Source organism: Zingiber officinale, unplaced genomic scaffold (assembly GCF_018446385.1).
Source record: "Zingiber officinale cultivar Zhangliang unplaced genomic scaffold, Zo_v1.1 ctg70, whole genome shotgun sequence".
Lineage (NCBI taxonomy): Eukaryota > Viridiplantae > Streptophyta > Magnoliopsida > Zingiberales > Zingiberaceae > Zingiber > Zingiber officinale.
The window spans coordinates 160,138-181,138 of record NW_024589966.1 but is presented as its reverse complement, the minus strand read 5'-3'; the positions used below and the strand labels follow the sequence as shown (position 1 = coordinate 181,138).

The following is a 21,001-nucleotide window of genomic DNA, read 5'->3' as shown; positions in this document are numbered from 1 at the left end:
TTGATATGCGCTAGCCTATGTAGCATATGAGACGGATTGCTCCTTTATTCGAGCCTCTCCTCTTCTCCTTTATTCGAGCTGCTTCGCACCTCTTTACTAGCAGGGAAGGAGCTACCCGAGCTCTAGCGGGACTTGGTTAGGTTTGGACTCTTCTGCCTGCTCGCCTGAAGCCTTTCTGCCTAGCAGTCTTTCCTCCAGCTCTGCCCGAACTATAGAAAATAGGTCCACATCCGGTCTATCGGACTTTTCCTCTATTGAAGCTTTCTTCCTTAGCAACTATAGAATAGAAGATACGAGTTAAGATAGGGTTTTACACCCAGCAATTAGACATTCTGACCTCTTGTTCGGAGAATGCTAACTTCTATCCATACTGAAGCTGCGTAGCCACACTATAACAACGGGCCTTCCCCGATTCCCCTTGTGGCTCTTGGTCTCTTCTTTTCTTCTACTGGCTCCTCTGTGCTAATAACTTCTATTCGCCCCAGTTCTTGTCAAAACCACTCATCATGCTTTCGATAGGGATTGGGCTACGGAGTAGGATCTAGGTATCGTATGGTTCAAACCGAGGCCTCTTATAGAGATATCAGGGGATTCAAGTACCCTAGACTTACCATGGAAAGGTACGTAGACTAATTACAGATGGAGGACTTCCGCTGGAGGATCCGCTGGAGGAATGGTACAGATAGAGTAGAGGAATGGTACAGATAGAGCCATCCGACATTTTCCGCGGGTAAAGATACAGAGGAGACAGCTGAGTAACCAGTTACAGATAAAGGAATATACACCTGAGGTACTGAGGTACACGGATACAGGAATACACTACCCGGATGGGGCAAAGGACGAACGAATAGAAGCAGCTAAAGGTACACGGATAAAGGAGTAGCATACCCAGAGGGATAAAGGAATAGTAGCATACCCGGAGGGGAGTTAGAGAGGGGAGTGGGTAACCCACATATTGCAGCCCTAGAGTATTTCCATATACAACGGATGAGAAATCTACGGATGATAAATCTACAACTCCTGATAACATAGTATACGGCTAAGGATTGCTTTGATTATTAGGCTCTATCTATATAATTCTAGTGTAATGAACTGGGTCAAGGAATGAATCTACAAGGAATGAATCTACAAGGAATGAATCTACTCTACTTCGCCCGGTCAACTCAGACTCTTATGAATCAACTGAGCTTGCCAAAGCTGCCTCACCACCGCGTCTCCTATAATATACGGATGGTTCAACCCGATCTGGGAAGCGAAGGAAAGCCGATTCGTTCCAAAGGAAAGGCGACGATCTTGATTTTGATTCACTTTGCTAGTGAAGAAAGCTTGGATGCCCATCCTACCTCCTACTGGTCGTGACGTCGCTGCAAAGAACTGCTTCTATCTGAACTATTCTATCTGAACTATAATATAACTGACTCTATTTCGACAAAGACTTATAGCTTTCCAGTGACTATACCGCCCCTACGGGTCTTCCCTCGTTCACTTTCGTTCCTCGTTCCAATCGGCTACGTCGTTGCACTTCTCATTTCACTACCATACCAGAAACAGAGTCTCGAAGGGTACCTATCTTAAGGGGTTACAGCGGTTAGGGTAACAGACACAACAATACCGAGCCCTTGAGGGGGACTAGACTCTTAAGGGTTTCGGGTTAGGGCTCTAAAGGGTTTTTTTTCAGTTATGGGAGTGAGTTTCCGGGGGGCTGTTCGTCATAGGTCATTTCTCTCGTACTGCCGCCTGGCTCATCGCGCTTGAATCATTGACTTGACACCACTAGGAGGTCAACCCTATCGACGCCCCGATCTACTTTTCAAGCCCCGAATTTCTCTACTTTAGCAACAGAAGTCAATCCTCAGAGCAGCCCCAGTAGCTACTTTTAAGTGAACAACTTGAGCTACTAAAACAGCTTTAAGTGAGAAGTCTGTTCATGATGCTGGGAGTCTTTCCTGTATTGCTTTTCTGTATTCCTCTAGTTTGTATTGCTCGCATAAGAGTTGCTCGCTACTCTTTAACTAAGTAGGAAGCGTAGCTTTGGATTGACTATCCAAAGCAGAGGAGGGATTGTTTACTCTCTATAGGAATACGTAGCTCGTACAGCAAGAGCTTTAGCTCGTACTCTCTAGTTATGAGCGGGTTGTCCTTGATTCCCTTTATTTAAACTCAAAAGGCGAATCCCCTAAGTCAGACCGTAAGACTAGTACCTCCAACAGTAGCAACATTGTACTCTACAGCCTCAGCAGTATCAACAGTCGCACTATTACCTGTACCCTCCCCAAGAGCAACTCTCCCAGTAGCACGAGTGTAGGACTCGATATCAGGAGCAGTGTACTCTATAGCATGAGCACGAGTGTAGGACTCGATAGCAGCAGCATCCGTCGCCTCAAGGGCATCCCCCTCTTTCTCTTAGTCTGAAGTGTTCCCTTTCTATTGGCAGCTCTAAAGTCAGTAAGGATAAGGAATAGTCGCCTCACTATCCCTCCCCTAGTCGACTAACTATCAGCATCCCTAGCAAAGTCAGATTAGGCCCAGTAACTGCACGAGCACTACTATCAACCAACTGCACGAGCACTCCTAGTGGACTCTACCAAAGCAATAGTATACTCGAGAGCCTCCCTACCATCAACTGCCAAAGCAACAGTGTCAGCCCCAACCCCAACTGCCGCAGTCGCACCGTGCAAGAGCCGCCGCCTCCCTATCACCTCTAACAGCAGCACCAATGGACTTTCAACTACTTTACTCAAGAGTAGCTAAATCCTCTGTTGCAAAAGGAGCAAATGTACATCCTAACCCAGCTTTTTCAAGTGCCAGGTCTAATGATGATTCTGGGAGTCTGTCCTCTATTCTTTAATTTCTTACTTATTGATATATTGCTCGCTTAAGAGTTGCTCGCAACCCAAAAGTGTCAAAGTCAGTAGTAATCAATTTTGTACTGGTATTAACCGTATGCTTTGGATTTACTCTCCTTGTCGTAAGAGCTCCAGTGTCTTCTTTCTCAAGAGCTTTAGTAGCAGGTTTTCCTTGATTCCCTTTAGTTCCCCTGAAAAGTCTAATCCCTACTTCTTTTGCCCTACTCAGTGGGCTCTGTAAGTATTTAATCCTTTACTGTAAAGGAACAACTAAAAGAGCATCACTAGCAGTACTTGCCTTAGCAGCAGTGTATACTTACTAACAGCAGTAGCGCTATCCTTTATTTCACCAGCATCCCCAGGAGCAACTCTATCTCCCAGTAGCACGAGTGTAGGACAGTAGCAGCACGAGTGTAGGACAGTAGCACGAGTGTAGGACTCGATATCAGGAGCCGTAGCCTCAACAGCCTGAGCAACAGTATACTCTACCGCATTAGCCCCAGTCTATCCTCTACAGTAGTACCAGTGGCTCCTCTCTTTTCTTAAAGCATGAGCAGCCGCCATAGCTCCTTTTTTTAAGTGGTCCTTTTTATCAGCGACTTAAAAGTACTTTTCTTTGCAACTCGAAAGCAGCACCACTAGCAGTACTTGCCTTAGCAGCAACAGCAGCAACACTAGGAACTCTAACAGCAGCACCAGAGTCTGAAGTGTACACCCTTTTCAAGGCAATTTTCAGAAACAGGACTCTTAGATCCCTTTTCAAGGCAACCCCTGGCTCTACCTCTGCTGGTGGTAGTACTAGCTGCTTTACTCTTTAGGATGGATATCAATACCTCTCTCTGCTCGTGGGAGTACTCTCGCGGGTCTTACTGTTTAGCTACAATCTCTAACTCGAGCACCCAAGTAGTTTTCTTTTTCTTATTGGTCTGCGTACGCAGCTTTTCAAGCACCGAATTGATCTACTTTTCAAGCACCTAATTTCTCTACTTTATTTAGTATTAGAGATAGGGGGTACCACAGGTAGAGGAGAGGTATTTGAATGAAAGCAGAGCTGAATTCAGTTGATGAGTTGAGTTGAATGAATTCCGCTTCAAAGGGTTTGCGAACTAGATACGAAGGATAGCTAGATACGAAAAGAGGATGGATAGCTCATTTCATTCCTTTAGTAGGCATTTGAGGTCAGTCGATTGCAGAGTGCGCGATAGAAAAAGTCAGAAACACCGTATTTTGAGCCTAAACCGAATTTCAATTAGTAAATCGGCAACGTCATTTGGAAAAGAAAAAAAACTTAAAAAAAGACAAAATCTGAAAGCAAAAAAGAGTTTTTTTGAAGTTCAAAAAATGAGAAAATATGAAATGAAAGATTTGCGTGACGGATGCCTTAAATTAGTGCATAAAAGCATCACTCCTCTGGTCTGCAGTTGACTCCTCTGGTGCCCTTTCTGGCATTGACTCCTCTGGTCTTCGATTCACTCCTCCAATTCAAAACTACGAAAGATCGTCTGCTGCCCCAACTGAAACCCCCTTGGAAGCCACAGCTCCTGGTTAAACCCACTTCTTCCATGAACTCCTTTCCTTCCTCTCTCGCTGTCGTTCAGTTTCTATCGAGACCTTGGATCTGTCGTTCGGTACTCGAAGTCACTCTTCTGGTGCCCTTTCAAGAGCTACTCTTTTCCTCTGTCGATTTGCTTGCATTTGGTTCAGTTTCAAGCTGTCCTTTCGATCGATACCTGCCGTCATTCAATTCAATCCAGCTGTCCTTTCTTTCGATACCTTCTAAGTCCTTTGCTTGGATCTGTTCGGTTTCGATCTTTCAAATTTGAATGGTTGAATGGTTATAGAGAATTCCAAGTAATCTCGTTCGGTTTCGATCTTTCAAATTTATCATGGTTATAGAGTTGAGATAATTCCAAGGGGCTAAGCGTTGCCATAGACGTGGAGACCAGTAGGAGGGGCTAAGAGAGCGACGTAGAGAAGTGTGGAGGAGCGACTGAAAAGAGCGTTAAGACAGGAACGAGCAACAGCAACTCTGAATCCATTCTTTGAGTTCGCATTCAATATTAATATCTGAAATGCTGTTTACTCTAAGAAGTTATTTAGACTTCTTTCTCAACGCCAAACCACTCTAGAACTCCCCTCAAACCCGAAGTCGAAGCCCTACTCCCCTCTTTTGAACCCGAAGTCTAATCCCCATTCGCTACCCCTTCGCCTATCAGCTCAGCTCTTCGCAAATCGACTGAACTCAATGAAATCTATCAATCGACATACCCTCGTAATTCAGCTCTCGTAACTGAATCGGAATTCAGCTTCAAAGGGTTTGAGTTCAGTAGTATATTCATTACAGAGTAGTTTAACTATCGTAGAAGAGATTATAGAGTAGGTTAACTATCGTAGATATGTAGTATTAGAAGTTCCTTTCCTATCAACGAAATCTATTATCTGTTTGTCACCCTAAGGAGGGATAAAAATGACATAAATACAATCTCTATTCTACTCACACTCAACTCATCTACAAAACAATGAAATTACTCTATTTCACTATCCTATCCTGTCACTCTATCTTCTTTTGTTGTAGAAATTTCGCTATCGTAAATCTCGATAGATTCTATGAGCGTACTAATAGATTCTAGGAGCGGACTAAGAGTGCACTAAGGAAAATGCAAAGGATAAAGGCAAAGCCAAGGGCTAAGGAAAAGGAGAAGGCTAATGAAAAGGCAAAAGCAAAGCCTTTGGATAAGGCAAATTCAAAGGCTATTACTATAGGTGAGCAAAAGTTGAATTCTTTGAACTTTTGGCGGTGAGCCGATAGGCGATTGAAAAAGCTTAGGCTAATTCAAATTCAAATGCTAAGGAAAAAGCTAAAGCAAAGGCAAAGCCGAAAACCCTTAACTCTAAATCTACACCTAAGACCAGTTGAAATGCCTCTCCTCTATCTTCTTTTCAGGTCCAGTTGCCTACCTTATCTACTCAATTCCATAGCTTTGGATTTCTGCTCTGGTAACTGAATTAAGTTCATTCCCGAAACCCTCAACTCCTCAACTGGAATCCCAATCCCTTCTTTTCCTTCGTCTGCTGCCCATTCCTTTGTTCGGTTTGGATTTGCTTATTCCTTACTGTATTTCGTTGCATCTGTTGCTGGCATCTTTCCTGTTGTTTGCTGCTGTGGTCTTAAGTTGCTGGCACCTGTCTGTTCTGTCCGGACTCGATTTACACCTAAGACCAGTTCTCGTAAGAGTGTACGACTCTACTGAGCTATCGTACCTATTTTCGTATCTACTGAACTGAATTCCTTTTCTTTGAAGTTGAATTCATCTACCAATCCAGGAACTAGAAAAAATTCATACAATTCAAAAGATTAAACTCTATCTTTCTTTTTCTGAATCAACTCATTCAACTGATGCAAAAGAAACATAAGAATATCATATAAGAAACAGAAGAATGTAGTGCCCTTGGGTCGGGCTCGGGACTGATCTTCTAGGGTCGGGGCCCAGTACCCAGTTGTAATAACCGCATTTGAACCGTCTAAACCTGCAGACGAAGGGGTCGTCAAAAGATGGATTTAGTGGGCTCTGAAGATGGATTTAGTGGGCTCTGAAATAGTGAAATATATAGGGTCACCTGAAGCTCCTGTGGAACCGTTTGTTGCTTCTCGATCAGCTTCAAATTCGAAAGCGAAGTGTTCAGAATTTAGATCTAGAAATGCAAATGGGAATTTTTGTTCTAAGGAGAAAAATATGAAATAAAACTGAAGAATAGAGAAGTACGATTTCCCAGCTCCTAAGACCTGGATTGCCCTTCTTTCTTGTGTATTGTTTTTGTTTCGAATGTCCTTTGCCATACGATCTGAAGCGCTTTGGCTGCCTCTTTTTGGGCTCCAAAACTTGGAGATGCTGCCTTTTAGTATTTAAAAATCTCCCCATTGCACTTATTATATAATAGTTCTTTGTTCCTTGTTTGTGTAGAATAGTTCCTTTCACCATGGCACTATTGTTTAATAGAAAAATCTCACTTTCACCATGGGATCAGCCTCATTTCTTTTTTTTTTTCATGGTTCGAAATGTTTCTTCAATTAGTAAAGCGGATTTCGCCCACCTCTCCCCATCAGCAGTATTTGTAGGCTTTAGGCCATTGACTTTGACCCTTCCCTTCGTTCAGCTCTTCGCCAGTCGACTATCGTCTCACGTTATATGATAATCCTTCCCTTCGTTCAGCTCTTCGCCCCTTATGGTCGTCCCACAGCTGCAGTCGTAAATGGCTTTAGGCCATTGACTTTGACCCTATGGTCGAGCCTATTCGGGGAATATCCTATCGGTTGATACCCTTGACTTTATCACAGTATCTCTAGTCATTTCAATGACTTCTATGTTCTTTTCTAATGCATCGTCATTGATGAATGCTGTTAATTTGGTTCCATTCGACTATTCTGTGTCTCAGCCCCTTTTAACGGGGCCCCTCTCTGATAAGGTTGGATTGGTTAATGTCTGTATGAGTACGAAGCAGTGGAAAGTCTTTCGTGGTAAGGAAATGGGTTTCGCAGTTCAGAGAAGAAATCGTATTCGTATGGTCGGAATCGTCAGGACGTGTTTTGATCGCCGCCGTTTTCTGTCATCGTTACCCATTACTAATTTTCATTTTAATATGTTCCTTAATCTTCCCTCCCGTGCTTCTATCTTTGCGGTTATCCCATTGTTTTCTCATCGGTTTTCTAGTTCTGCCACCCCTCAATTGGATTTTTCTCTTTGGGAAGATTTGCAACGTCATATCTCTTCTATAAGGGGTGAATCTCTCTATTCTGGCTGTTTCCAAGTGATAGCTAATTTTCGTGATCCCTATCCTCTGGCTGTGAATGGCGGGCTTCTGGTCCTTTCGTTTTTCCAATTGTTGGAATTGTATGTTTATCATTTGACTTCTTCCTGTATCAAGTTCAATATTGGTTACTGTATGTTCTTACCTTCATGTTCTTACCTTCTTTGTACGATGTTTCAGTGACACTGGGTGATGCCATTCCGCTTCATTATGCTAATGCTTCTCTTATTTCCGAAGCGTCTGGTCTACGATTCAATTGTGAAGCAGGTTTCTTGTTATGGAGAACGACACGAGTCAGCGGCTGTCAAGTGTGCCATCATGCGCATCTATTATAAATCATCTGGCGAGTCCGTTCAAGAAATTTGTCCGATTCAGAAGGACTCTACTGAGCTAATTAGTAATATCATGGGTGTTATGGCAACACCAAGCGTCGAAAATCTTAATCTTCCCCGGGTTGAATCCCTGAAGCGCAAGAAGTCTCGAAAATCTAAGATTCTTACTTCCATCAAGCGACCAAGTTCCCAATTGGAGCCCCGGCCCTTCATGGTCGCCGATATAGAAACTGTGCTTTTGAATGATGTTCATGTCCCATACGCGATAGGTTATTTGGCGGTTTATCCTAGTTTGGATCTTTCTTCTGTGGCTCCTTCTTCAATCCATATTGCGGATTCCTTTAATTCTTTTTCAAGTCTTGAAGAAGAAAGTCAAGTAATTCTTTCTCGTTTTATCTATGACTTAGAAATAGCCGGGAGGAGAGACCCTCGTCTTCGTACGGTGTACTTTCATAACTTTGCTAGGTTTGATGGCCTTTTCCTGCTTAAGCATTTGGCGTCCTTTCACAAGGACTTCAAGATCAAACAATTGATACGCGAGCATAGGCTTTATGAACTCAAGATATACTTGGGGGAAAGGCATCTCTCCCGTTTCCGCGATTCCTGCACCTTGCTTCCTCGATCTTTGGCAGAGTTGGCCCATACTTTTTGTCCTGAGTTGGGTTTTAAAGGCTCTATCAACCACGAGGCAGTTAACATATCAAATCTTCTTTCTCTTCGTGAGGAATATGTTAGATATCTTCGTCAGGATGTCCTGCTCCTTGGGGGCGTCATGAGAAAAGCGCAAGAAACCTATTTCTTTAAGTATCACATCGATGTCGAGAATGTGATGACGATGTCGGCGCTTTCGCTTTGCATCTTTAGAACTCATTACTATGAACCTGACCTCTTTCCTATCTGTACTCTCACAAAGAATCAAGATTCATTTATTCGTCGTGGGTTTTACGGGGGGCACTCAGATGTGTACATCCCTTATGGGGAGAACCTTCTGTATTATGATATGAACTCCCTTTATCCCCACGTAATGAAGAAGTATTCCCTGCCCTGCGGCGAGCCCTTCTGGCGAAATAACCTTACCAAAGTTGACTTGGGCACCCTCTTTGGGTTTGTTGAGGCTTCTGTTGTGTGTCCCAAGGAACTTCGCCGTCCCTTCTTGCCGTACAAGAGCTCCGATACCCTCATTTTTGGCACTGGTCATTTCGTAGGGGTATATTTCAGCGAGGAGCTTAAGTATGCCCGCGGTTTGGGGTATGAAATAACACCTCTCAGGGGCTATTCTTTTTTGAGAAGAGGAGCGGCAGTCCTTTCGCAAGCATCATTTCTAGCCTTTACGAACTCCGGAAGGAGGCTAAGAAAGCCGGGTTTGAGGCGATGTCCTTTATCTTAAAGTTGTGCATGAATTCGCTCTTCGGGCGTTTCGGCATGGACCCTGAAGGTCAAGTGAGCGAAATATGCTCTTTCTCTAGGTATGAGGAGTTGCTGGTTCAATCTGGTTTTCGTTCAGCGGATAAGCTTGACGATGATGTTTACCTCGTAAATTATAGGAGGAACATCCGTCATCTTAGTGCCGAGGAGTGGCGACCTCCTAGGAACTTAGCAATTCAAATCTCCGCGGCTATTAGTGCCTACGCTCGAATTGAAATGTACCCATTCGTCTCTAGGGAGGACTGCTTCTATACCGACACTGACTCCGTTGTTCTTGGCAGTCCTTTGCCTGATGATTTAATCTCCTACACTGAATTAGGAAAATTCAAGCTTGAACACTTAGTAAGGGCATCTTTTTGGCTCCCAAAAGCTATTTGTTGGAGGTCGAGAACAATAGGCATATCATCAAGCAAAAGGGCCCTTCCAAGGACCTCGTGACATCAGAATGGTTTAAAGAGCAACTAGCTGATCTCTCCCGTACTGAGGAAATCCCTACTTCTGCGAATTTCAAAATCAATTGGCATAATCTCCAAATTCTTAGGAAAGATCGTCTGGTGAGATTGTGGCTGCCCCTCAGCAAGAAAAGGGCTCGTGTATGGGGAGAATGGATCAATACTGAGCCTGTGGAGGTTTTAGACCTGGGCAGTCCGCAAGCTGCAGCTGAATTGAAATTGCTACTTCTGGCTGAAAGAGAAAGACTTCAAGCTGCTGAGAGAAAGAGACTTCTAGAAGAAAGAGAGAGACTTCTTGAGAGAGAACAAAAGATGGCTGAGAGGGAAGGGAAAAACTTCTTCAGTAGATGGAAGTCATTTCTGATTCACAAAAAGAAGTAGTTCATCCTGAGTCACAGATATCCACAAGTATCTTTCCAATCCTAAGCCCGAGGAGTAACTTCACATTAACTGTTCTTCATCTGAGCTTGAGTTTCTTTCTGCAGGATGGCACCGAAAGACTCTTTATCTGCAGCAACACAAGATAGATCTTCTGGACACGAAAGAAAGGTTCGCGAGACGCGAGACTATAAACTAGCGCAATGAATGTAGGATGGTCAACGAGTGAAGGAGAGACAGAATGATCCGAGAGGGAAGAGCGAGAGGGCGGATCTGCAGCAACAACAAATCTTCCGGAATCAATCTGAAGCAACAAGAGATCTTCCGGTACCATTTTTTCACTCTAATTTCAAGTTAAATTTGGATGTGTTAAGCATATAGCTTGACGGCACTTTCGTTCACTTTTTTTGCTTTGCTTTCTCTCTAATCTCTATTACACCACTTTTCAAAAGTTGTAGCGCGTTTGTCGCTTAAGAAAAAAAAGTTTGAGTCTTCTGTTCTTTTCTGTCTTTCTTTTGTGTCCAGTACTTTTCTTTGTCCAAAGTTTTGCTTCCTTATGTAGAATCGTCTTTCGCTGTCTCTAGTTCGATTTGATCTTTTCTGTGAAATGCCGTGGAGGGCGTTTGTCGCTTAAGAAAAAAGTTTGAGTCTTCTGTTCTTTCTTTCGTGTCCAGTACTTTGTCCAAGGGAATGCTTCCAATTTCTTCATATTTCAGTGAAAGTACCAAAGCAACAGTCGTGAATGGCTTTAGGCCATAAAATACTGCTGATGGGGAGAGAAAGTTTTTCGAACAAATGGACCACTTACTTAGGGAAATCCAGCTTCAGTGAAAGTGCCTATATAGGAGATCAACTTTTGTCGAACTTCTCGACCACTTCTTAGGGAAAATCGGTTTTATGCCGAAAATACGCTGTTTCTAACTTTTTATTGATGGATTTCCTTTCCTTGAAGAACTCCTTAGTGTCGATTGACCTTTGATCTGTCGTCCTTTGAGTTTAGGGTATGACTTTCTTGGGCGATACGAAAATAGGCTCGATAGCTCAGTCGATTCGTACCCTTGGGGTTGAGGATTTCTCTTGAAGTAAGGGTCTTTGTCGATTTAGATTGGGCTTCGGTTTTATCGTTTGTCGAGAGAAGGACGTCGATTGATAGATTTCCTTTCCTGGATTGAAGGTTGATGTAGATAAGGGTGTTTGTCGATTTAGAGTCGGCTCAGCTCTTCAAATACTGCTGATGGTTTTTTAGGCGACTAGCTAATCACCTTATCGTAGATATTCCTCGGCTATCAACTGAATTCACGGGTTGGATCTTAGCTTTAGACTAGTCGCCAGCCACGAATGGAGGTCAGGCTTCCAGGAGGAAAAGGATAGAATAGATCCATACCAGCTGAACTGTAATCACGAATCCCGTCCTTGGATACTACTTAGAGGAATACCCAATACAACAGGAATCCCCCAGTTTCTAGGAATCCCCTAATCCAGGAAAGTATACGTTACATCCAAGCTTTCTTGTAGCAGCTACCAGTTTCTAGGAATCCCCAAATCGAGGAATCAAAAGGCTACGTCACATCCAAGCTTTCTTGTAGCAGCTACTAGTTTCTAGTAAAACTATAAAGTGGACTTATTCTACACTTTTCAGAGAAAGGGAATAGGTACTTAAAACGACACCTATCAGACACAGGGAAATGGAATAGGTACTTAAAACGACACCTATCAGACACAGGGAAAGCAACCAGTAGCCAAGTTGATGGGCGAGGAACTATCTCCCCAGCTAAATCATGGCCCCAGCTCTCTATGTATATATCTTTCTTTTTATGCCTACCTACCTAATGGACCCATCTATCTCCTCAAGACCCGTAACTATAGTACATCTGTATATATCTTTCTTTTTCTCCTCAAGACCAGTACATATCTACATATCTTTCTTTTTCTCCCCAAGCCAATCATGTAACCGGAGTAGGTCGAGCCAAGCAAATCAGGTAACCGGAAGAGGTGTATCCAAGTTGATTTGAGCTGCTCCCAACAGTTACCCTACATGAGACACCCGGCACATCAGACACCCGTAAGAGGTGATTGTACAGCTAGGAGAACCTGCTAAAGTAAATCATATACCCGTGGGTACAGCTAGGAGAACCTGCTAAAGTAAATCATATACCCGTGGGTACAGCTAGGAGAACCTGCTAAAGTAAATCATATACCCGTAGGTATAGCCAAGGCACACCTAAATAATGTACCCTGAACAGGTATACCACTAAAAATGGGCATCATCTGCCCTACCAAAAGCAACATCTGATCCACCAAAAGGTACATCTGCCCTAGCAACATCTGATCCACCAAAAGGTACATCTGCCCTAGCAACATCTGACCTCCCCAAAGCTACATCTGACCTCTCCAAAGCTACATCTGCCCTACCAAAAGCTACATCTGACCTACCAAAAGCTACATCACCCTACCTAAATGGAGTAGTTCTGGATCGGATACATCTGCCCTACCTAAATGGAGTAGTTCTGGATCGGATATAGTAGTTCTGGATCGTAGGAAATGGAGTAGTTCTGGATCGGATATATAGGTATTTGATTTCGTATAGGGGAGTAGAGAGGAGAGGGGTGTAGATAAGGATGTGAGTTCTTGAAGAGAACAGAACAGGGGTCTTTGTCATTAAGATGTGACAGCAAAAGAGTAGGGTTAGAGAAAGGGTCTTTGTCATAAGGATAGGATAGACAGGATTTCAGGTAGAGAGGAATTGACAGATAGGATGTTAGGAGGGGCAGAGAAGAGAGTTCTAGATGGGAGCAGAGAAGAGAGTTCTAGATGGGATAGGGTAGACGAAGGACAGGATTGAAGGAGAGGATTGGGGATTGAGCAGATAGGGAATGGCAGTATACAGGAATTGACAAACAGATAGGATAGACAAGAGCGGTTTGAGTTTCGTCGTATAGTAGAGAGATAGGGTTTGACTATCGTAGATATGGATGAGGGGTTGGACAGCAGAACAGGGATTTGATGGTTGCGTGACGGGTCCCTTCGAAATAGAAAACCGGCATCTGCACCTTAATATGATTTGCGTGACATTAGATCTTTCATAGAGTTTTTAATACGCCATTCACGACTCAAAATACTACTGATGGGGGGAAAAAAACTATTATCGTTTTGGTCAAGTCCTATAACGAGCGAAACCCTCGTTTTGTGTTGCTGAGACATGCGCCTAAGGATAAATAGCCACCGACCGAGGAGCCGAGTGACGTGCCTGCGCGTATTATACACTTGATTGAGTGCCAGCACGTAGCTGTGCTTTCAGCAAGAATTTGACCATTGGGCGCAAATTTAAGATTTTAAAAAGAAAAAGAAAGAAAAGTTAAAGAAAAGAGTTTTTTTGAAGAAAAGTTAAAAAAAGAGAAAATCAAAAAAGAAAGTTTTTCGCTTGCTCTCGCGCGTATTTCGCTTGCTCTCGCGCGTAGAAATTACAAGTTCAGTTGTCCTCGGTTTCGACTCTCCAAATTCACTAAAATCATGTCTCAGCCCCTACCTTTAAATTGGTAATGGGGCCCCTCTCTGATAAGGCAATTAAGTGGCAGACCTATGAAAGGCCTTTTTCACTTAGTTTTTTTAAGTCGTTCGTCGTTTGTTTGTGATCGTTCGTCGTTTGTTGTTCGGGGTTTTTCAAGCCGCAGTTCGAATAATAACGCTCTTCATCTATCTTACGAGCTTTGGAATAAGTTGGAAGGTCAGATCGACTCAATGAGAAGCCGGCCCCTTTATCCGGGCTCTTTTCAAATTCTGACCAATTTTAAGGAACCCCACCCTCTTGCAGTTCAAAGTGATCTGCTGGTCCTTGCATTTATGCAACTGCTGGAGTTATATGTCTACCATTTGGATTTAAAGTATATGAAGTTAACGATTGGGTATAATATGTTTATTCCTTCTTCGCGTGATCTTTCCGTCACTTTAGGGGAAGCCATTCCCCTTCATGATGGAAAATCTTCTCTTATACCGAAGAGGAAGGTCTACGATGCCATTTGGCATCTTGTATCATCTTACGCCGAGCTGTATCAGGAAGCGTCTATAAGGTGTGCGCTGATTCGCGTTTACTATGAATACGGCGAGTCCGTTCCTGAAGTGGTTCGAAGTCAAAAGAGCTCCAAAGAGCTCATTACAGGTATTTAAAATGTTATGGCCGGGGCCCGGACAATTCTGATCTTCCAGGGGTTAAATCCCTGAAGCGCAAGAAGCCTCGCAAATCAAAGATAATAACCTCTATAAAGCGAAGAAGAAGTGAGATCGAGCCGCGCCCTTTCATAGTTGCCGATACAGAAACAGTCATAGTTAACGACGTGCATGTGCCGTACGCGATAGGTTTCATGACGGTTTTTCCTGAAAAGGATCTGTGTTCCTCTCGGATCACAACCTTTTTCAGCGAGGACCTAGTCGATGTCCTTGACCGGATTGACCTCCGCAGCGCCAGAATGCTTTCCAATTTCATTTATGATTTGGGACGGGCTGTTAGGCGAAACTCGCGGCTTCGCACCATTTTTTTGCATAACTTATCAAGATTTGACGGGATCTTATTGTTGAAGCATCTAACGGCTTATCATAATGAATATAGGGTCAAAGCACTGCTTCGGAATAATAGGATTTACGAAATCAAGGTATACTCCGGCAAGAGGCTGCTTTTCCGTTTCAGGGATTCCCTGAATTTCTTCCCTCGATCTTTGAGGGAGTTAGCCGATACCTTCTGCCCTGAATTGGGTTCGAAGGGCTCCATTGACCACGATGCAGTTAGCGTGTCAAATCGAATTTCGCTTCGGGAAGAATACGTTAGCTATCTCCGGCAGGATATCCTTATCCTTGGGGGCGTTATGCAGAAGGCCCAAGCTCTTTATCTCTCAAAGTATAACGTGGATGTAGAGGCCGTCATGACAATTTCAGGCCTTTCACTTCGTATCTTCCGGGCCAATTATTACAAACCTGACCTCTTTCCAATCTCTACGCTTACTAAGAACGAGGACACTTTCATCAGGCGCGGCTACTACGGAGGTCACTCAGATGTGTACAAGCCGTTTGGTGAGAACCTTCTTTTTTATGACGTCAATTCCTTGTATCCGTTCGTGATGAAGAATTCTCCGATGCCCTGCGGTATTCCGGTCTGGAAGAACAACCTTGAGCAGGTCGACTTGTCTACCCTCTTTGGCTTCATAGAGGCAATAGCCATTTGTCCCAAGGATCTCAACCGCCCCTTCTTGCCGTACAAGAACCCCCCTGCGGACCCGACCCTTATTTTTGGCACATGTCACGTCGTTGGCGTCTACTTTAGCGAGGAACTGAAGTATGCCCACCAACTGGGTTATGATATTACGCCCCTCCGTGGCTATCTTTTTGATAAAATGAACGACAGCCCCTTTGCTAGCATCATTTCTAGCCTTTACGAGCTGCGAAAGCAAGCGAAGAAAGATGGATCTGAGGTTATTTAGAAATCGGCAATGAATGCTCTCTATGGGCGCTTCGGAATGAACCCCCGGGGTAAAGTGACCGAGATCTGCTCTTTCTCTCGTTACGAAGAGTTGCTGTTTCAATCTGGTTTTCACTCAGCAGATAAATTGAGTGACGATTATTTCGTCGTCAATTACAAGACGAACGTCGGCAGTGAAGAAGAATGGCGTCCCCCCCGTAATTTAGCTATGAAAATTTCTGCTGCTATCGCTGCTTACGCTAGAATTCACATGTATCAATTCATTTCACGTGGGGACTGCTACTACACTGATACCGACTCCGTTGTTCTTGGCTCTCCTCTTCCGGATGAATGGGTATCTTCCAGTGAATTAGGTAAATTCAAGCTTGAGCATAAGGTTAGGACGGGGATCTTTCTTGCTCCGAAAAGTTACATCCTTGAGACCGAAGAAAATAAGGAAATAATAAAGTACAAAGGCCCGGCCAGAGATTTGGTAACAGCGGAATGGTTCAAGCTTCAACTAGCCGATCTTTCTCGAACGGAGGAAATACCGCATTCTGAGAACTTTCGCATTGATTGGAATTCATTCCAGATTCTGAAAAAAGATACTATGATCAAATTGGCACTGCCGCGCAGCAAGAAAAGAGCTTATGTATATGACGAGCAGGGTTCATGGGTCGATACGAAACCTGTGGATATTATAGATATGGGAAGCCCAGCTGCCACGGCTGATTTGAAAGAAAAACTCTTCGACGAGAGCAAGATGGATCATGCAGCGCAGATGGCTTCTAGGGAGGGAGAGATTTCTGCGAGGGAGAGAGAGATGATTGCAAGGATAACTGCAAGGGAGAAACTTCTAGAGGACAGGGAGAGACGGGTAGCTGCGGAGAAAGAAAACCTGGAGAAGACAGCGAGACTAGCTGCCGAGAAGGCAAAATTCCTTGAGGAGAAAGAAAGACTAGCTGCCGAGAGGCAGGGGGCGAACATCTGGCTGAGATTGCAATCATTTCTGATTCCTAAAGCAGAAATAGTTCATCCGTCAGAGTCCGAGAAAGCGGAAAAGGAGGAGGCGTCCGAAATGTCAACGCGGGATAAGGAGATAGCGAATCCCAAACCATACGAATAGCACGCTAACTTTTTTCTCTAATTTCTTGTTTGTTGAGTGAGGCAGGCTGCGACCCCAGCCTGCAGGTAACCGGCCTTTTGATAAGGGCGGGTGAGGTTCCAACCGTAGTCAAATGAACGATCTATCTAAAAGTTCCCTGCGGTTGGAAGAAGACAGGCGGGATTGAGCCTCGCGCTATAGCGGAGGCCCCCAGTGGTGGGCTGTCGGTCCGGGTCGTCACGCAACGCTAAAAACATGAACTGAAAGTGAAAAATTGAAATTTGAAAAAAGTTCAATTTATTGAAATTTAAGTGAAAGTGCAAATTCTGCTGATGTTTTTTTACTTTAAAATTCGCTTTTATCAAATCAAATTTGGAGGAGATCAAGTTTTTCGAACTGAAGGAGCTAAAGCAACAGTCGTGAATGGCTTTGGGCCAAACAGATTCACTCTACTCTCTCCCTCTCCCGTCGGTCGAGCCCTATCCTTACGGATTCCCTCTCCCGTCGGTCGAGCCCTATCCTTACGGATTCCCTCTCCCGTCGGTCGAGCCCTATCCTTACGGATTCCCTCTCCCTATCCCTCTCCCTTTAGGTCGAGCCTATCCAGTGGGTACCCTTTAGGTCGAGCCTATCCATATCCATATCCATATCCAGTGGGTACCCTTCCCTTCGTTCAGCTCTTCGCCCCACAGCAACAGTCGTAAATGGCTCAACGGCCATTTACTCTTACCTTATCAGTCGAGTTCTATCCTTACGTCTACAATCGACCAAAAGTCATGATGGTATTGCGCTGGCTCTATTCCCCTTTTGTCGCCCCTCTCGCATACGCTCGAGCTCTATCTGTCTCCTACTATCCCCCTCGCCCTTCGGGCGAGCTCAATCGGTTGATTCCCTATCGGTCGCTGGCTCAATACTGCTATTAACTACTCTTTTAGTCGCCCCTCTCCTTATCAGTCGAGTTCTATCCTTACGTCTACAATCGACCTATCGGTCGCTGGCTCTATTCCCCTTGTGTCGCCCCTCTCCTTTACAATATTAGTCGAGCATATCTAAATCTACAATCCCCCTCGCCCTTCGGGCGAGCTCAATCGGTTGATTCCCTATCGGTCGCTGCCTCTATTCCCCTTTTGTCGGCCCTCTCCTTATCAGTCGAGCATATCTAAAGATACCCTCTCGCATAATATTCGCTCGAGCTCTATCTGTCGATACCCTCTCCCTTATGGTCGAGCATATCTAAGTCTACGATCTCCCTTACGGTCGCTGGCTCCTTGTTAGTCGCCCCTTCCCTTCGTTCAGCTCTTCGCCCCTCTCCCGTTGGTCGAGCCTATCTTGTATACCCTCGGATGGGGGTATATATGTCATTAGTGCCGTACTGGAATATGTTGTTAGTGCCGTACTTATTGGAACTCTATCTATCTAATTTCATTCACTTTCACCCTGTAGCTCCGGAATGAGCTCTCCATCTCCAGAACTAGGAAGTTCAAGTTCAGGGAAAGATAAAGAGATTAGAAGAGGTGCGATTGGCTGAGTGTGAAGTCGCTGAATCGTACGTATTTGATATTAGTAGTCCCCTCAAATTCCTCAAAGGAAAGCATGAAAGCATCAATTTTTTCCGGAAAGAAAAGAAAGGCACTTTGATTCATTGAACTCGACCGGAGGGTCTCACATAGACTCTATAGTGAGCTCAGCAGCTGGGAATGAAAATAAGTCAGAGTGAGGGACTTAACACAGAGATATCAGACGAGGCACATGCCCTAGATGATAAAGAAGAGCTCTATGGCAAGAAAGAAATATAACCTGGTGCCGTAAGAGTCTCATTTATAGGGAGCTCCATGGATTTGATATTGAACCCTCCCGAGTGCCTGTAGGGCTTTAGTTGCTTTGCTGCTTTCCTTGGTCTTGCTTCATAAGTCGTTTACCCTTAGTTAGCTCCAGGCGCCTGTTATGTCTTTTGTTAGCTGTCCAGGGCCGAATGTGAGCTCTCCTGGCCTTTCAAATACTATCTCATAGGTGGAATAACATATTTAGACTCTTTATACCTAAGGGAGGGAACCGAACGAATCCTTAGCTGCTTTTCTTTCAATAGTTTCTTACCTTGAGGGTGAGAGTAGATTAGTAGCACCGCTCCGTGGGGTTCTAGGCTAGATAAATATTAGACTTTCATAGCGGGTTCAGAAAGAGAATTCCTTATTGGGAGTGGAGCTTAGTTCCGCTACAGGGACGGGAAAAGACCGTCGAATATGCAGCTTCCAGTGAAGACCAAACAACAGCAGTTCAGAGTGAAAGTTCTTTAGTTTATGCCATGTTAGCTGCAGCTCCAGTTTCTCCGGTCTCATCGGGTTAGAGTAGTTGGTGCACAGAAGAAAAAGAGTCCATTCCTGGTTCGGGACTTAGAGTAAGAGGATGAGCAGCAGTCTAACATGGTGTAAGTTCATGGAAAGAGTTCATGGCAACATTCACGACTCTTGTTTGAGAGAGCAACGATTTAAAGGGCCGTACTATTAGGGCTCGAAATCAAGATAGGGGTAGGGGTAGGGCCAATAATCATTGTAGTGTTTTCTTTCGTTTTGTGTTTTTTGAATCCCAGATCACAGTAGTCGTTTTGGGCCCCAAAGGAAAGACCATTGTATACTTGGAGACGCCATTCACGCAATAAATAATAGCTTCTGCTGATATGTACGATCTTTCTGAGTTTCAGTTTTGAATGTCAATAGGGAGCGTTAGGGACGTAGAAAGACCAACCTACTAGGCTAATTAAATCACTTATATCCCGGTAGAGTCCGTTCTGTGAATTCCTTCTTCCAAGAGTTCTAAGGAAGATCTAGAGTTTCAAGTAACTACTGGGACTACTATCAAATCCCTTTCTAATGCCGGGAATCCTTATAAGGGAAAAGGAGCAACAGGAACGACCAACGGGTTCAATATTAGTTATTGGTGAGAAGCCCTCTAATGCTCTTTCGCGGGCACGGTCCGAGGAGAAAGAGTTTCAATATGCTATTTATACCCGAAGATCGTCGAGTAGTTTTGAATTCCCATTCACGACTAGACGTCATTATCTTTTTTTCGGGCCATTCACGACGTTGCTGAGGGCCGAGTGAGAACTGATAGCGACGGGGCAGAGAATGCAAGGCCCGAGGCAACGACGGGTAACGACGTGAGGGATCGCTTTACCGTAATTTAGGGAGATATTACTGTTAGAGCGACAGCGACGTGAAATAGCATAAGGGTTGTGGCAGTTCTACCACTGTAGAGGGGAAGGCGAGGATAGAGGGTTGCCTTTGCCTGGCGAGTGCACATCCAATTACATCCAATTGAAGCCGTATCTTTCTTATTTGTGCCTTAGGGAAAATCTAAAATGACTTATTTTCATTTAGATCAAAAACTTCCAAATCTCTTGTTAAGGTTAGGGACGGGACAAAGCAAGCACATTAGAGGGAACCTGGTGCCATAGTCTTTCTCGAATGCCCTACCCTGACGAGTCTGACCTTCATCTATCGTTCGGGAGCACTAATTTCATCTTTATAAGAGAAGCTGGATCCCGTGATCTTCCCCTCTCTTTCCCCTTCTAAGTGTGCCCTTAAGACTTTCTTGTGATTGGTCACCCGAGAGTTTCACGACTTGCTTGTGCTAAGCAGATAGTAGATGCTTTTTTGGACTTGCATACCGTAGTCGTTCTTATAATATTAGCAATGCCATTCACTCCTTCCAGAAGCTTCAGTCTTCACTCTTACAAGATCTGATTAGAAGTATAAGATTTAAGTGCTTTTATGCGGGTTTCTCACTCCAACGAATGGACTCTTTCCCTCAAATTCCCTTAGGTATTTCGAGCCTCTCGGGTCTGCTGAGAGAGAGAGAGTGTTTTGTTTTGCTTGGAGGAACGACTTTAGTTTATGTGATAATGACGCGTGTTAACTAAACATATAGTATACCATAGGTCTTAGAGAAGGCACTGATTAACCTAAGTAAGTGGGCAATGGCTAAGCCGGCGTAGGGCAAGGTCTCTATTCCCCGCTCCTAACTAGGTAGAATAGAGAAGACAGGAATAGCTACGCGAATTCTATTCCCCCGAATTTCGGATAAAGAACGTGCAGAGCCTGAAGGCAAGGGACGAGCGAAGGTACGAGACGAGAGGCTCCCCAAGGGTGAGGGACGACAGCGACAATTCCAAGAGTGAGCAGTTTCACTTTCTCGGCTCCATTCCCATGAACTGC

General features: G+C 44.2%; 1 protein-coding gene across 1 annotated transcript; it reads left to right on the top strand.

The window, feature by feature from the left end:
- The first annotated feature begins 15,716 nt into the window (after positions 1-15,716).
- Positions 15,717-16,811, top strand: LOC122037638 (DNA polymerase-like). The gene has a single exon (XM_042597149.1). The coding sequence runs from the start codon at positions 15,717-15,719 to the stop codon at positions 16,809-16,811; it is 1,095 nt and encodes a 364-aa protein (XP_042453083.1).
- Positions 16,812-21,001: the final 4,190 nt, after the last annotated feature.

Coding starts and splice junctions, on each gene's coding strand:
- LOC122037638 (XM_042597149.1), top strand. CDS start 15,717: ATGAATGCTCTCTATGGGCGCTTCGGAATGAACCCCCGGGGTAAAGTG.